The sequence below is a fragment of the Panthera pardus genome, unplaced genomic scaffold (assembly GCF_024362965.1).
Source record: "Panthera pardus isolate Hobbes unplaced genomic scaffold, ASM2436296v1 HiC_scaffold_13, whole genome shotgun sequence".
In the NCBI taxonomy this organism is placed as follows: domain Eukaryota; kingdom Metazoa; phylum Chordata; class Mammalia; order Carnivora; family Felidae; genus Panthera; species Panthera pardus.
Genome location: NW_026526688.1, coordinates 6959764 through 6977274, shown reverse-complemented (window position 1 = coordinate 6977274; position 17511 = coordinate 6959764). Strand labels below are relative to the sequence as shown.

Sequence of the window (17511 nt, the reverse complement as noted above, 5' to 3'; positions counted from 1 at the left end):
CAGTAATCCCAGATTATACTCATTCTGTCATGCAAACTTATCTGCCCAGCGACAAGGTATAATAAAATGTCTGTGCTAACATATTTAAAATGAATGAAGCAGTGCATCACACATTCCAAGAGGCAAAACTGCTGCAAAACGGCACGCTGGGGTTTTCGGAAAGTGGATCACCGCTCCATCAGCTGGACTTCTCCTGCAGAGTCCGGGGCAGGACCTCCCACGTAACCAAGAATACTCCAGCTTCTCGCTCGTCCGCCCTCTCCCCGTACTCACTGCTCTTTCAAGAGGACGGCTCTCACGGTTCCCCTTCTCCGCCTCTCACCCATTCCTTCCCACGGAAAGGCAGCCCTTCCTCACCTCCACCTGCTGACTGTGACTTCTGTCTTGCTCACCCTACTCTATGCTCTCATCGTCCCACTACGTCCTCCACGGTCCCTCCCCACCCCTCTCTGCTCTGGTGATCGAGGGGAGTGAGTGGTCATGTCCTGAAGAGCTCAGTGGAGAGACCCGAGTGGCACGAAACGGCCAGTGAGGACCTGAGGCCTGTCGACAGCCATGTGAGAGGGCGTTTACCAGATCCTCCCTGGGGGGGCCCTGAAATGACTGCAGCCAGTGACAGTCCCGGAGCAAGAAGCCACCAGCTAAACCACACCGGGACTCCTGGCCCACATCAACTGGGAGATAACACATGTTTACTGTTTGAGGCCACGCGAGGGCTTGGGATAATTTGTTACACGTCAACAGATGATGAATACAACTCTGTTTCATTTCTGCTATTTAATTATAACCTCCTAGAAAACATCAGAGTTAGTTCTACCACCTTAGTGGAACGTTTTACATATTCAAAATTTAATAAAGATTTAATATTTAAAGGTAGAATACTGTACTGTTTTAAAAACAAAATCAGCAGACTCTGAGCATCTAATGCACTCCAGGAAACTTCTCTCAAGGCCAACTCTGTTAAACTCATAAAAAACACAAGTGTTTCAAGATGACATCGATCATACAGTAACAACGAAATGTGTCAAATTTTACAATACACGTGAAAAGCAGCAAGAAAAAAAAATCCCCACATGTTTATTACTTCCCTTTCACCTTATCTAATCCAAAACTATAATTCTGGAACAGAATTAACATGGCTACACGAGACGACACATAAGAGTAGTTGAAAATTTATATAGTGTAAGGTCTATATTCAAGTTTATCAAGAATCCCCCCCCCCACCCCACACACAAAAAGAATCCCACAACTGACTCATCTATAAGCTATTTTAACTTTCAGAGTAAAATATACATTTTGTTGAAGTCAGAACTCAGCCATCTAGAATCTAATTTAGAGAAGGAATAATCTTAGAGACAGAATTTTCTGCAACTCTAAACATTTACCCCACAAAAATTCCAAACTTTAGTAATTTTAGATCACTGTTTCCTTTCTAAAATATGAAAATTAGAGGGGTGCCTGGGTGGCTTGGTCGGTTAAGCATCTGACTTCGGCTCAGGTCATGATCTCAACGGCCCGTGAGTTCGAGCCCCGCGTTGGGCTCTGTGCTGACAGCTCAGAGCCTGGAGCCTGTTTCAGATTCTGTGTCTTCCTCTCTCTCTGCCCCTCCCCTGTTCATGCTCTGTCTCTGTCTCAAAAATAAATAAACGTTAAAAAAAATTTTTTTTTAAATATGAAAATTAGAGAGCAGCTCAATAGGGACACCTGGGTGGTTCAGTCGGTTGTTTGTCCGACTTCAGCTCAGGTCACGATCTGGTGTTTCATGGGTTCGAGCCCCGCATCAGGCTCTGTGCTGACCGCTCAGCCTGCTTTGGATTCTGGGTCTTCCTCTCTCTGCCCCTCCACCACTCATGCTCGCTCACGCTCTCTTTCTCAAAAATAAACAAACATTAAAAAAACCCCAGCTCAATACACAAAATCAGACATCTTTACAATAGCACTTTTCTGAGACTAATACATAAATGCGAACTGTACCTCCCCAAGGGAAGGATAGAAAATGCAACATTCTCTAACACTTTTGGACATAAACCCCTTTTTTAAAAAAGCCATGTATCTGTGACTTCTGTTGTAAGATATGCTTTTATTATTTTTTTGATTTTTAACTTTTAGTTCTCCCTTGAGATAGGTTATTTTTAGGTTTTTAATTTCAGTAGGTTAACACGCAGTGTTATATTAATTTCAGGTGTATATTATAGTGATTCTACATTTCCACACCTCACCTGGTGCTCATTATGACAAGCGTACTCCGTTATCTCCATCATCTCTTTAACCCACCCCCCTGCCCACCTCCCTCTGTACCATCAATTTGTTCTCTATAGCTAAGAGTCTGTTTCTTGGTTTGTCTCTCTTTTTCCCCCACCGTGTTCATTTGTTTTGTTTCTTAAATTCCACATATAAGTGAAACCACATGACGCAGGTCTTTCTCTGACTGATTTTGCTTAGCATTATAGTCTCTGGCTCTACCCATATCATTGAAAAAGGCAAGATTTCATTCTTTTTGATGGCTGAGTGTGTATTTATTTATGTATTTATATGCACACATATACCACATCTTTATCCAATCATCAGTCAATGGACATTTGGGCTCTTTCCATACTTTGGCTGTTGTTGATAGTGCTGCTATGAACATTGGGGTGCATGTGTCCCTCTGAGTCAGTATTTTTGTATCCTTTGGGTAAATACCTAGTAGTGCAATTGCTGGACCACAGGGTAGTTCTAGTTCTATTTTTAAATTTTGAGGAATCTCCACACTGTTCTCCAGAGCGGCTGCACCAACCTGCATTCCCACCAGCAGTGCACGAGGGTTCCCCCTTCTCCACATCCTCACCAAAGACATCCTGCTGTTTCCTGTGTTGTTGATTTTAGCCATTCTGACAATTGTGAGGTGATGTTTCCTTGTGGTTTTGGTTTGTGTTTCCCTGACAAGTGATGCTGAGCATCACTGGCCTTTGGGCTGATTGAGGGAGGTTGTCTATTGGGCAACCAAACCTCTAGGTCTAAAGTCAGAGATATGGATGGGAGAAAGGTTTTTGTGAGTCATCAGCAACCAAATCAATGGAGGCCAACGCTATGGATGTGGATGAAGCCCACAGGGAAACACGAAAATGCAATGAATGGGAGACCAGCCAACAACAGACACAACATATGAAACGGGAGAGAGTGAAGCAGAAGAGGCGGCTGGAAAGGAGACTGAGCAGGAATCACCCGACAGGGAGAAGGAAATGGAGACAAGCCCTACAGAAGCCTAGGGAAAGGATTTCAATAAGGAAAAGTATCAAGAATTCTGTTTCAGATCACAATGAATTAATTAAAATTAACGAAGTTAGCTGGAATGAGCACTGGGTGTTGTATGGAAACCAATTTGACAATAAATTTCATATTAAAAAAAATTTAACAAAATTAAAACTTCATTTCCCCTGAAACACCACCTCATGTGGGCAGGAGCTACCACGCTGGGGAGAGCAGACAGAGAAAACACTACCATTGCTGCAGCCAATCCTTCCAGACAGCACTGCACAGACCCTGGCAGAACGCCATCAACAAGACATCTGCTCAGGGAGTGTCTGGTGATCCATGTACGGAGATCGTACACTAACTCAATCTTCAAGGACAACTTTGAAAACACGGCATGGCCACTGTTTTCTGTTGACGTCCCAGTTTGGTTAAAGTGAATAGCTTATAGGTGTATTAGTTGTCCGACATTCTAAAATAAGGACACTGGAAACATTCCTGTCTTGGGGGACATTAATAATTTCCAAGTACTTTGTGTAACATGCTCCAACAGGGACTTCACATATCTTCTAGCTTCATTCTTACACCCAGTTAGGTATACCTATGAGGTACGTGTTTCTTAAGAGACGTGAAAACAAGGTCTGTAACATGAGGCAACTTGCAGCCACATAGCTAGCAGACGTCAGAGTCTGGATTCCAACCCAGGTCTGTGAGCCCACAGAACACAAATCCTTTCCACCACACAGGAGCCACAACGAAGAAAAAGGCTCCATCTGCACAGTCAGGTACCTAGACAGATTTTAAAAAAACCCATGGCACTGAAATATGTATTTAGCAAGCACTTGAATTTAATCTTTCAGACATCTATAATAACACGCATATGAATAATCGAGAAACTTCATTTCCTAAGAGGTAATTAATACATGCACTCACCAAAGAAATGAATCAGTGAATTCATTTCCATTGTTGTAAAACATAAATAAATATCTTCTCCAGGAAGAAAAACTGCAAAGGTTCTTTAAAAAATATTTTTTCAAATAGTGTCAAAGTTTTACTTACCTTCTTTAGCAGCAAATGTTTGACTAGCTGAAATAACTTTTGTTAGTTCTGGATTATACCTCGTTCCTTCTGGAAAAATCACAAGATACATCTGTGAAGCAGAAAGAAATATGGTTTGTTTCGTGTGAGCTTTTTTTGTGGTTCTTGTTAACTTAATGCCAATGCGAAGGGAGTAGATTCTATGGTGGGAAAAATGTATATTCATTTTACACATGATTCATTTCCAGCAGAGTAACCGAAATGCAAAAAAAAAAAATGCAATTAAGTCTTAAAACGGATTATATTTAAAATACAGTCCTACATACACTGGTAGGTCAATCATTAAGAATCTAACAATGTTTCTAATTACACACTAATATTCCTTAATTAAAAATTTGCCCATGAAATGCTGACTCATAAAGAGCTTTTTTGCCCTAAGATTCTGAAAAACGACTTTTTTAAAAGTTGCAAATGTCACACATCAGTGTCCCTAAGTATCGATAAGAAAAGCACATCTCATTTGAGGCAATATCTAAATTTCCACAGTATAAAATATTAAGTATTCATATTGTAAAAGATTCCCACAGTGTTCTTATTTTACGGAGCTCCCTTACTGCATTTTAAATAATTCAATTTATTAGCAGTTTCATAAACTGAAATAATGCATGTATAAGTAAAAAAGGAAGGTGAATGTTTACTAAGTAATCAATTCATCTGAGCTTTTACTTCTATCTGCTTGGAAAAATACAGACAGAAACCATAAAAATATACAATGAGAAACTCCTAACTTGATTTTTTCTTTCTTTTCAAAATTTTTTAAAAAATTCTAATTAGTTAACATATAATACAACATTGGGAGAAACTCCTAACTTTACAACTGAGTTACCAAAACTACACCAACATGGTTAAGTGACAGCCAAAAGACAAAAGTAAGGCATTCATATCAAATCTTTTCCAGTACAAACAGAATACAGGAAACAAAAGGATAGTGGGAGAGAAGGAAAGAAAATTCTGTTCATTTAATCCACCCTCATCAGATCGCAGGTAATGCTGTCTGTCTAGATGTCTAGCACAGAAGCATTCCCTTATCTGAATGATTTCTGATTGTAAAACTCCTACCTAATGAACCTTTGTGACAGTTCAAGTTTTTTCATTAGACAAGCTTATGATTACTCTCTTTCAATCTTCTAGGTGAAAAACTTGAATTAATGGTGGCTCTACAATTCTGCATTTTCAGCTTCCAGATTAACTTTTTATTTATCTATATAAATTGTCTTTGGAGCCCACTATTTTTGCCAAACATAGAAATTAATAGATTTCTATGTACCTTAATATTGGATAATAAGATTAACCAGAGCTACCAAGAAAATGTAGAAAAATGGGTAAAATTAAGAAAAAAAGTTAAGAATTCCTTATTATATTCCAGTAAGTAGAAGGAAAAACAGGAAACAAAAATTAAAATTAGTTCCAAAAACCACAAATTCACTATCAGGAGAATACATTTTAAATAAGTGAAGTTTGTATTCAACGCCATGAAAGCAATTACTGATGGATTTTAGCTTTTAGTTCAAGCATTCAAAAATAAAATGATTCAGGGCACCTGGGTGGCTCAGTTGGTAAAGCATCCGACTTCTGCTCAGGTCATAATCTTGTGGTTTGTGAGTTCGAGCCCCGTGTCGGGGCTCAGAGCCTGGAGCCTGCTTCAGATTCTGTGTCTCCCCCTCTCTCTGCCCCTCCCATGCTCATGCTCTGTCTCTCTCTGTCTCTCAATAATAAATAAAGGTTAAAAAAATTTTTTTTTAATAAAAATGATTCATGATTTGAATGATTAATAATTCAAGTGGTTATTATTTTCTGTCTCTTTACATGTTTAATTAAAAAGAGAACTGATGGTCAGCAAGAAGGCAAGAATGAACAGTTCATTCAGGATTCATTCAAGAAATATTTCTTATACACCTATTATTATGTGCCAGGTACTATAGAGGGTAATGAAATACATATGGTTTTGGAGACAAGTGAGAAAAAAGTACATTAAACAAATAAGTTTTAAAAATATAATTACACAGGAGTGCCTGGGTGGCTCAGTTGGTTAAGTGTCTGACACTTGGTTTCGGCTCAGGTCATGATCTCAGTTCGTGAGTTTGAGCCCCACATCAGGCTCTGTGCTGGGAGCCTGCTTGGGTTTCTCTTTCTCCCTCTCTCTCTGCCCCTCCCCAACTTGCACTGTCTCTGTCTCACAGAAGAGACAAACTTAACGAAACTTAACGCAACTTGTCTCACAGAAGAGACAAACTTAACGAAATAAACAAACTTAAACGAAATACAAATAAAAATGTAATTACACTTATATGACAGTGTAGAAAAAGAGCAAGATGTTATGAAGGAGAGTAACAAGAGGGTGACTGAATGCATGGTGGGTCTAAGACCTAAGGAATGGGGAAAGAATGAGTGCTTTTGCCACAGATGTAGAACAAGGCAAGAACGCCCACTCTCACCAGTTCTGGTCAAAGCTAGACTAGAGGTTCTGGCCAGGGCACTCCAGGCAAGACAAAAAAAAACAAAAGGCATCCAGATTAAAAGAAAGGAATAAAACTGTACTTATACACAAATGACATGACTCTCCATGTAGGAAATCCTAAGAAACGTTACTATTTTTAGATGTTACTAGATAATAAATAAGTTTAGCAAGGTTACAGAAGAAAATATCAATATACAAAAATCAACCGTATGTTTACATGCTATCAGCATGTAATAAAATTTTTAAAAATGCCATCTACAATAGCGTCAAAAAACAGGAAACTAAGAATTTATTTTGGCAAATGTGGTTAACTTTTGCAAAATGTGTGTAAATTTGTATGCTCTGAAACCATGAAACACTGCTGAGAGACATTAAAGAAGACCTAAATACTGCGCTTTTGGACCCAAACATTCACTATCATTGTGATATCACTCTTCCCAGATGGATCTATAGATTCAATGCAATTGAAGTAAAAAACCAGCAAGCTTTTACGCAGAAATTGACAACTGATTTCAGAATTTATATGGAAATGCCAAGGACCGAAAACAGCCAAGCACCTTTGAAAAAGAACAAATTTAGAAGACTTAACTACACCAGATTTCAAAACTTACTGTAATGCAAGGGTAATCAAGACAGTGTAGTGCGGGCATGGGGATACACGTATAGATCAGTGCCAACAGAATAAATGGTTCACAAACGGACCTGTATATATGAAATCAATTTATTTCAAACAATGGGGAAAAGAATAACCTTGTCAATAAGTGGTGATGGATATCCGTATTTAGACACAGGAGCCTTGGCCTTACACCAGATATAAAAGTTAACTCGAAACGGGCCAGAGACCTAAATGCATGCTGAAACTATAAACCTTCTAAAAGCAAACAAAGGAGAAAATCTTAGTATCACTGAGTTTGGCAAAGCCTTCTAAAATAGGACAGAAAAGGCAAAAATTTTAGGAGAGAAAAATCAATAAACTGCACTTAGGCAAAAATCTTAAAACTTTTTTGAAGACTCTGTTAGGATATGAAAGGGCAAGCCACAGATGCAAATTCTTAGCAGTTACATTTTAATGCCCAAACCCGCCCGTTACTCCACAAAGCGGGCGATCTTCCATAGGAAATCATATCTACAAAGACCGTAACCAAAGCACACAGAACACAACAGTCTGGATGCTCAGTTTCACATCCCAGACTCCACTCGCAGGCCCCGATCCCCGGGATGACCTCCTCATCCCCTCTGTGCCTTAAGCTTCCCTGTCTACAAGATGAAATGACAGTTTACATACTGTAATGACAAAAGGTGATAACTTGTGTAATCTACGTTAACACAGTGCTTGGCACAAAATAACAGTGCGATTTGCTGTTATTAAAAGTAAAACACATCTGCTTTAGAAACGTGAGATGGCAGGGAGAGGACGTATGTGGTTCGAAGAAAGGCACATGACAGGAGCAGCTGGGAGCGCGACCCCAGATGCAGCTCAGCGCCTCATTCTCGAGAACAACTGCCCCTAGAGGCTGTGCGACCAAGGCAGGTCTGGCTCTCTCCAGCACCAGTGGACTGTGGCACACAGCAGACGTACAGTCAAGACCGCCAAGTCAAACTTCCTTCCTCCTTCCGCGGTTCGCATCTGATGACCTCCTCAGCACTGCGTTCACACTGCTAACAAAAAAGGCAGCTGTCTTCTTTAGTTCCCATGGAAACGGAGAAGGTGGCAACAGAGGACAGGAAGGACTAAACATGGAGCATCAGGGCAAGAAAAAACTACCACAAAGCAGTGTGACATTTCTGGACCCACTTCTCAGTTAAGGAAAATTCCCGCTCAAGGACAGGGAAGCCCCAGGAATGACAGAGAACTGACAGTTCCAAACAAACCAAATCATGTAGATTACTGCTACTGTGCACAGAAATCTTTTATTCTGCTAAAGTTTCATTTGGAAGAAACCAGAGATTCTGTTTCCTTTAACAGGGACTGACTTTGCACAGAAGATCTATATTCAAGATGCGATGAACCATTCTAAGCACAGATGCTTCAGCGTCTAATGGAAACCAGTGAGCAATTCCATATTAAAATTCCATTCAAAAAGAAAAGAGCTTCTTAAGAGTTTAAAATATACTCATATTCAACCAGTTATGGAACTGATGACTTTCTATTAAAAATAGCCTTTCCTCCATGCATTGGGTAAGTTAATTTACTTTTAATTGAGTTTCAGTTTCATTCCCAAATGAAGACTCAGGATAGCTATGAGATAAAAGGAAACACGTAAGAATTTTTAAAATTTTTTTTTAACGTTTATTTATTTTTGAGAGCGACAGAGACAGAATGCGAGTGGGTTGGGGCAGAGAGGGAGGGAGGGGCAGAATCCGAAGCAGGCTGCAGGCTCTGAGCTGTCAGCACAGAGCCTGACACGGGGCTCGAACTCACGGACCGCGAGATCATGACCTGAGCTGAAGTCAGACACTCAACCGACTGAGCCACCCAGGCGCCCCTACACATGAGAATATTAAGCACCACATGGCAGGCTCTTTATATTGTTTCCTTCCCCTCTGGTTTTTAAAATTCTAGGGGCGCCTGGGTGGCTCAGTCGGTTGAGCGTCCGACTTCGCTCGGGTCACGATCTCACGGTCCGTGAGTTCGAGCCCCGCATCAGGCTCTGTGCTGACGGCTCAGAGCCTGGAGCCTGCTTCCGATTCTGTGTCTCCCTCTCTCTCTGGCCCTCCCCCCGTTCATGCTCTGTCTCTCTCTGTCTCAAAAATAAATAAAAATGTTAAAAAAAAAAAAATAAATAAATAAATAAATAAAATTCTATCTAGTTCACTAAGTATTTTCAAAGCAGACATATTTATATGGGAATAGTATCTCAGAACTTAACAAACTTTGATTAGCTAGACATCTTTTAGTTACTTCTCTCTCTTTAAATGAAAAGCCATTTCGGATTGAGATGTGCAGAATATAAACAAGATGGTTCATCTCTGCTTTCCTCCCCCAAAATTAATACAGTCTGGCAAACCACAACTTTTAAAAAAGGTTTTTCTAAAATAACGACCAGACACATTCAACTCATTACATTTACAGAGAAAAAAATGCAAAAAAGCAGCAGGATACAAAGTAACAATCTCTCAAAGAGCTTATAATTTAAGCATGAAAGTGCTACATGTATGATTAGAAAAAAAACTACAAAGTCATGTAAATGCATACATGCATGTGGCGGGCAGAATAATGTCCCCTCCCCAAAACGCCCACATCCTCACCCTCAGAATCTGCGGACATTATGGAACGTGGCAGGGGTCTCAGAGCTGCTGACTGTGGACTGCACAACAATGAGGTTAGCCTAGAATGTCCCGGTGTGCCCCGTGTTAACAATGAGCATTCTTAAACAGGAAAGAAGGAGACCACAGAGTCAAAACCAGAATGCTGGCAAAAAAAGACCAGCCCGGCCACTGTTGGCTCTGAAGACAGAAGAAGTCACGAGGTAAGGAATGAGGGCAAACTCCAGAATCCAAAAAAGGCAAGAATATGGATTCTCCCTTAGAGTCTCCAGAGGACCTCAGCCTCAAAGACACTGTGATGCTGTCCAGTGAGACCCAGTTTGCGCTGCTCATCTCTGGAATGGTGAAGAGAATGTTGTCACTTTTTCTAGCTTTCCTGGAGTATGACTGACAATAAAAATTGTATACATTTAAGGTGCACAATGTGATGTTTTAATGCACATAGACACTGTGAAATGATTACCACAAAGTAATTAAGATATCCACCACGTGGCATAGTTACCATATTTTGTGTGTGTGCTTAAAATCTGCTCTGTTAACAAATTTCAAGTATACAATACGGCATTACTAACTATGGTCACCATGCTGTACCTTACGTGTCCAGAACTTACTCCTCTTAAAACCGAAAGTTTGTACCCTTTGACTAACATATTCCCCATCCCCCCGAACCCCAACCCCCAAGCCACCGTTCTATGAATTCAACTTTTTAAAATCCCACCTATAGTGAGACCATGCGGTATTTGTCGCTCTGTGTCCAGTTTATTTCACTTAGTGTAATGCCCTCACGGTTCATCTCTGCTGTCGTAAGCGACAGGACTTCCTTCTTTTTTACACTGAAAGATGTTCCGTTGTGTATACATACTATATACTATTTATTCACTCATTTGTTGATACACATTTAGGTTGTTTCCATACCTTGGCTACTGTGAATAATGCTGCAGTGAACAAGAGAGCAGGAAATACTGTTTCCTCTGGATATACACCCAGAAGTTGATTGCTACATATGATATTTCTATTTTTAAACTTCTCAGGAAACCCCATTCCGTTTTTCCTAACGGCTGTACCAATATATAGCCCCACCAGAAACGTCTAATGGTTCTCTTTTTTCTAAATCCCTTCCGACCCTGATCTTCTGACCTTAGCGGACAGTCATGCTAACAGGTGTTAGGTGTTAACATCCGTGTGCTGGGACTGGCATTGCCCTGACAATGAGTGAGGTGGAACACCTTTTCATACACCTGTCGGCCATTTGTAGGCCTTCTTTGGATGAACATCTATTCAAGTTCTTCGCCCATTTTTTTCATTGGGTTATTGGCTTTTTTGCTAGTGAATTACAGGTTAACTTTGGAAATTAACAACAGATACGCAGTTTGCAAGTATTTTCTCCCATTCTGTAGGTTTTTTCCTTTTGTGAATTACTTCCTTTGTTGCACAGAAACTTCTTAGTCTGGTGTGGTGTGGTCCTACTTGTGTACTTTTGCTCCTGCTGCCACAGCCAAAATTTGTGTGACTTAAGCCAGTGAGCTTGTGGTCATTTGTTATAGCTGCAATAGTAAACTAATACGATAAGCATCGTTTTCAAACATGTTACTTAATCCCAGCTACCAAATTAAGTAATTATGAATAGATGGAACATATAAGGAAAACAAGCTTAGAAAAGTTAAGTGACTTGTGCAAAGTACCAAAGTTTAAATGGCAGATCTGAGAGTCAACAAATGTGATTTCGAAGCCAACACTCCTATCCCTGAGGCTGCCTCCGTTTTAAGAAGGAACCTGAGTAAAAGTTGGAAAACCAGGGGCTCAGTCAGTTGAGCATCCGACTCTTGATCTCAGCTCAGGTCATGATCTCACAGTTTGTAGGTTCAACCCCTGTGTCAGGCTCTGTGCTGACAGTGTGGAGCCTGCTTGGGATTCTCTCTCTCCATCTGTCTCTGCCCCTCCCCCATTGCGCGGTCTCTCAAAATAAATAAATTTTAAAAATTTTAAAATTTGAAAAACAACAATAAGGTGTAAGACTCTAATATTCGTGTCATGAATTGTACTAGCTCAAATGTTGACTCTATGACTTCTAGAGATGAAGTAGTGATTTTTACAAATGTTTCATTTGCACCCACAACTGGTAAGTACCATATGAAAATATTGTCCCAGCTGTAATTACTGAGTAGATATATTTCTTAGTAATTTATAATGCAGATATATTTTTTGGAAACAAAATTCTGCAGTCTCTCAAATTATACTAATACTGAATGATAAAAGCTGATTTAATCGGGAAATAGATTCCTATGAGGATATTTAGCCCTATGCAAGTGGACTTATTTCATACGTTATACCATGTCAGTTACTTGATTAACTTCCAGAAACAACAGATTAAATAACAAAGAAAGTCTGTTTCACGGTGCTTAAATATGAAAAGCTGACGCAATTGTACAGATTCTAAGAATCCACACCTTAGACCATAGTGGCCTCAAAGCGACAACCACTCACGGCACTGCCAGTCTATTGTTCAACACTGTTGCATGAACATCAGAAAGCTAGTCTTTTGCCCTTGAAAAACAGACAGGTTCCCAAAGTAAAAAACTAGGTTATGTGAACAGGACTTCCCACTGAAAATTTAAAAAGCTGGATGTAACATCATTTTAAAACTATCAGAGAGCTGACAAAATAAGACCAAAATTAACACAAACACAGTAAAGCAGAAGTAAGCATACCACACAACTTTTGCTTTAACAGACTGAAAAGTGAGGGGAATAAAAATCAAAGCCCACGGACCTTCTATTAAGAGGGAAAAGAAGTGAAGGGAACATCAGAGGCTACACTCTCAGGGCAAAAATAAACCAGACATCAAAATCAGTCTCACGTGGATTTGCAATCTTGGTCCAGTTAACCTCAAGTTCGCAATCTAATTTGGATGGGCTCAGACTAGAGAAGCCTTAAGGGGGCCAGCTGAAACAAATGCAAATATTCTCTGGAGGAAGGCACTTTCTAAGCTTTGAGCTGACTTCCACAAATAATTTTCCAAATACAATCAGCAGCAAATAAAGATAACCAAGCACACAGGGAAAGAAAGTACCATGAGCAGGAACTGGGAGAAAATGACAAGGCTTCACATACTGAGATCACTAAACACATATTTACTCAATACATCTCTTAAATGATGCCTTCAACATTTAAAGAAACAAAGTTTGACGATTAGAACAAAAATGGCAGATTTGATAGTAACTGCATAGTACAGCACGCCATGAAAAGTAGAGTCAACTTAAAGCATAGGTGTTAAACGGATCTGGGGTACAGTGGACTCATCTTGGAACAAAAGAAAGGACTAACCAGTGGAAAGAGCGGAGAAACTGAATAGTCCAATTAACAGGATGACACCAACGTTTCTTAGTTTTGACAAATGTACCATGGTTAGGAAAGATTTTAATATTAAACGTTAACATTAAAACTGGGCCAAGAATAAATGGGAACTCTGTACTATCTATCCAACACTTCTGTAAATCTAAGATTATTCCAAGTTTTAGAACACATTAACGAAAAAGAGGAGGCTTAGGACAAAGACTGTTAAAAGGAGAACGACAAAACACTGGACAATCTGCAAAGTGAACCCTCCGGAGAGTTGAGGTTGCACAGCGACCAACCCGCCTGGAGATCTAAGGGAAGAAGCAATTCGAAAGAGAGACGAGATCGTGCACTCGTTGACTTGGGCAAATGCCAACAGATGCCAATAAAAAGATTCGGTTAACATTCTAACAAATTGCAAAAGGCTGAATGTGAGCTAGTTCTCCAGAAGAACCCCTGGGGGCTGCAGACACAGGAGGATTTACCACAACTCACAAGGTCTACTCCACAGACCACACTGTACACACACACACACACACACACACACACCCCAAAAAGAAAAGAGAAAGAAAACCTGGGTCAGGGCAACATCTGGCAACATCACCCTGAATGAAGATGATGAGGCAGGCTTGAGGGGACCCGAAGCAGCAGCTGGGGCTCAGGAAGCACACAGCCCGGCACCCAGCACGGAGCCCTCGCCTCTCTCTCTCTCTCTCCCGTGGGACGACATTCTTAAATTCTCAAAGTGCTGAAAATCCCCTGCAGCTGGGGAAAATGAACAGAAAGGAAAAACTCTCCACAGAGGATGGGCAGGAACCCATCCTAGGCACAGACTTAGAGCTGGGAGCAAGGCAGGATCGGAGAAGGCTCCACCCCTAAGACCCTCTCTCTGCCCTCTCCCCCTCACCCTCCACCCCTGCCAAACTAGGAAGATTTCTGTTGGGGCAGACGCAGAAAGGACACCAACTCTACGTGTAGTGCAAAAAAGCGAAGGAAAAATCTCCAGCAAAACACCTCCCACCCTAAACACAGAGTAACGAATGCTACAGTAATTGAAGTCTGTGAAAAACATTACTGCAATAGTAAAACCCAAATCCAGGAAAACTGACTAAATGGACTCCAGCCCTCCATGAAGTCCTAGCAAAAAAGAAAAGTGTACCTATTCTCGGGTACCAAAACTACTTCTATCTTGACTGTCCTACTCAAGAGGCCCAACTTTCCACAAAATCGCAGAAGGTATAAAAAAGCAAAGGCAAGGTAAAGCACAGTCTGAAGAAACCAAGCAATCAAAAATTTCAGATTCAGGGAGAGTCGAGATGCTGTAATTACCAGAAGGGGGATTTAAAGTAACTACTAGCAACACGACCAAGGGCCCAGTAGATGGGGTGGGCGAGCCTCATGGTCAGATGGATACTTTAGCAGGGACCCAGACATGGTGACACAGCAGCAAAGGGAAACACTGGGAATGAGGAGCAGGAACAGACGTGAAGAATGCCTTGCACTGGCTCATCAGCAGATGGGGCCAAGCCAAGGGGACAGTCCATGAACATGACAACAGGTCAACAGAGATGACCTAAGCTGAACACAACAGGGAAAAAGAGAGTGAAGAAAAACAGACAAACAAACACACACACAGCATGCAAGGACTGTGGAACAGAGGGCCCAAAGCACGTGTAACTGGAGAAGATAGAACAGGGCAGGAGTAACATTTAATGAACTAAGAGCTCGTAATGTTCCAAAATTAGTGACAGTCCCCCAGCCACAAATGCCAGTTCAGAGAGGACGAACCGGGATACACGGTCGAAACAACCAGACATGTCTACGGGCAAAAACTGTGAATGTCAGGGCCTCCGTCAGCTGACTGTGGAAACTCGTCTTTAAATACGAGCTCTGGCCTGCCACCCACGAGCCCTGCCGAGGAAGGAAGGCGGAGAGAACACGAGACCTGACGGGGGACACGTGCTAGGCTCCCAAGTGCCCGGGACTACAGGTCAAGGTGTCACCGGGCCGCAAGTAGCATTCTTCGAGGAGAATATGGAGATTCCTTTTTTAGGGAGCAAAGGTTTCCCAAATTGCATTTACACTGAATGATTCTTCACTTGCAGCTCTTCACACCCTTTGGACTTTTCAAATAACTCACTACGCACAAGCAATCACTGTTTACGCGCACGCACAGGAAAGCTGCTTCCTCCGCGACCACACGCGATACTGACGACGAGGAGTGAGCAGCCCAAAGGCAAGGTCCCGCGTGCGGCCCGGGCTTCCGCTCACGGCCCAGACACCCGCGCTCCTGCCGCGCCTCGGAGCCGGGACCCACGGCCTCCCGCAAGCACCGACTCGTCTGCCGCCTCTTCGCCTCGGCCCGCCAAGATCTCACCTGTATCCCGAGGCTTCTTACTGCCTAAACAAAGCTCAGTGGTTTATGACCGGCGGACTAAACAATTCTTAACTTGTAATTTAGTTCTTAAATTAAACACTGGACTTGGAAAGGAAAAGAGAAACGAGTATCATCTTACTGGAGTCTCTGCGTTCATGTACCTCCGCAGCTTCTTTCTCATCTCCGTTTCGTTAAACTTGGCGCTGCGCTTTACGTAGATCCCTCCATGCTGCCACGTGGAAAAAAACGGGGGTATTTACTATTAAAATATCCAGCAGCCAGTCATCCAAAACGTAACTTGACTCCCCAAAAGTAAAGAATAAAATTACATCCTAGGAGTTGAACTGTTCCTAATACACTGAAATATTACCATCTAACGAACATTTAGCTGAAATTTCCCCCAGGTTTCAACATAATTGAAATAAAAACTGTGTGCTACACAGTCCCAGAAAATACAGGAACATACAGTTTTGTTGACAGTTAAAACAAAAATACTTTCTTTCTCAAAAATATATTTTTAAAATAAAAAACTCGATCAGTAACATAATTCTTAGCTTTCAATTTTTCCAATGATGCAGAATCACTCAAAGTGTCCATAAAATGTCAATACTCATGATCTTTAGGGATTTTTTAATAAATGTCCATTTATCTTTAAGAGAGAGAGAGAGAGAGAGAGAGAGAGAGAGAGAGATACAGAGAGAGAGAAAGACAGAGCATGAGCAGGGGAGGGGCAGAGAAAGAGGGAGACACAGAATCTGAGCTGTCAGCATAGAGCCTGATGCGGGGCTCAAACTAGCAAACCACGAGATCATGACCTGAGCCAAAGTCGACTGAGCCACCCAGGCACCCGGATCTTTAGGGATTTTTAAAACCGACCCAGCTACAGATGTTTATGTAACACTGTTATGAACGCAAATTGTGTTCCTCCAAAACTTGTATGTTGAAGCCCTAACCCCCAAAGTGACGGTCTATGGAGATGGGGCATTTAAGAAGGTTAAATGAGGTCCTAAGGGTAGGCCCCAATCCAGTAGGGCTGTGGCTTATAGGGAGAGATTAGGACACCAACAGGTACGTGCACAGGTAGGACACAGAGCAGCCAACTGCAAGCAAAGAAGAGACACGGAGGAAAAAGGGATCCTGATGACACATGCACCTGGAACCCCCAGCCTCTAGAACTGTGGGGCGATAAATGTCTGTCATTTGAGACAGTCTGTGGTACTTTGTCAGGGCAGCCCTGGCTGACTAACACAGGCACTTTCATGCACATGAAGGCATCCTTATTTAAACTTCGTGAGTGTACTTCATCAAAACTTTGCATCAGGTCACCATATTACCTGTACCTGCTTGTGCTAATTCGAACTTGTCTGTAAAATAAACCAGCTGGCTGAATTTGACTTTGTCTTAAGCAAAAATAAGAGGAAACACACAGAAAGAAGCAAGGAGGCGGTGATCTCAAGATGGGCAGAGGTGGAGTGGCCTTCCAGCTTGCTTGTGGTTCCCTCCAAAGAGAAACTGGCTTGCCTGGGTGCACAGGAAAAACTCTAGGTGCTCTACACAATGCATGTCATTATCATTATTCACCCAGAGAGGACTGTGAAGAAGAAACTCCTTCTTCACCAACTCGTTAGAATTAAAAGCCACGGGATGCGTAGACCACGAGTAAAATTTCCCCGAGTTGGGAGAGACCTTATGTCTATTCTTTACATACTATTTCTCTCCTGTTGTTTAACTTGCTTATTACAGT

General features: G+C 41.5%; 1 protein-coding gene across 1 annotated transcript in view; it reads right to left on the bottom strand.

The window, feature by feature from the left end:
- Window positions 1-17511, bottom strand: part of AGPAT5 (1-acylglycerol-3-phosphate O-acyltransferase 5) — a 59514-nt gene that overhangs the window by 20332 nt on the left and 21671 nt on the right. Inside the window, exons 4-5 of the mRNA XM_019439168.2 lie at window positions 15907-15996; window positions 4291-4381 (exon numbers count right to left, since the gene is read on the bottom strand). Coding sequence (XP_019294713.1) covers window positions 4291-4381; window positions 15907-15996 — 181 coding nt within the window. The remainder of the gene's footprint in view (window positions 1-4290; window positions 4382-15906; window positions 15997-17511) is intronic.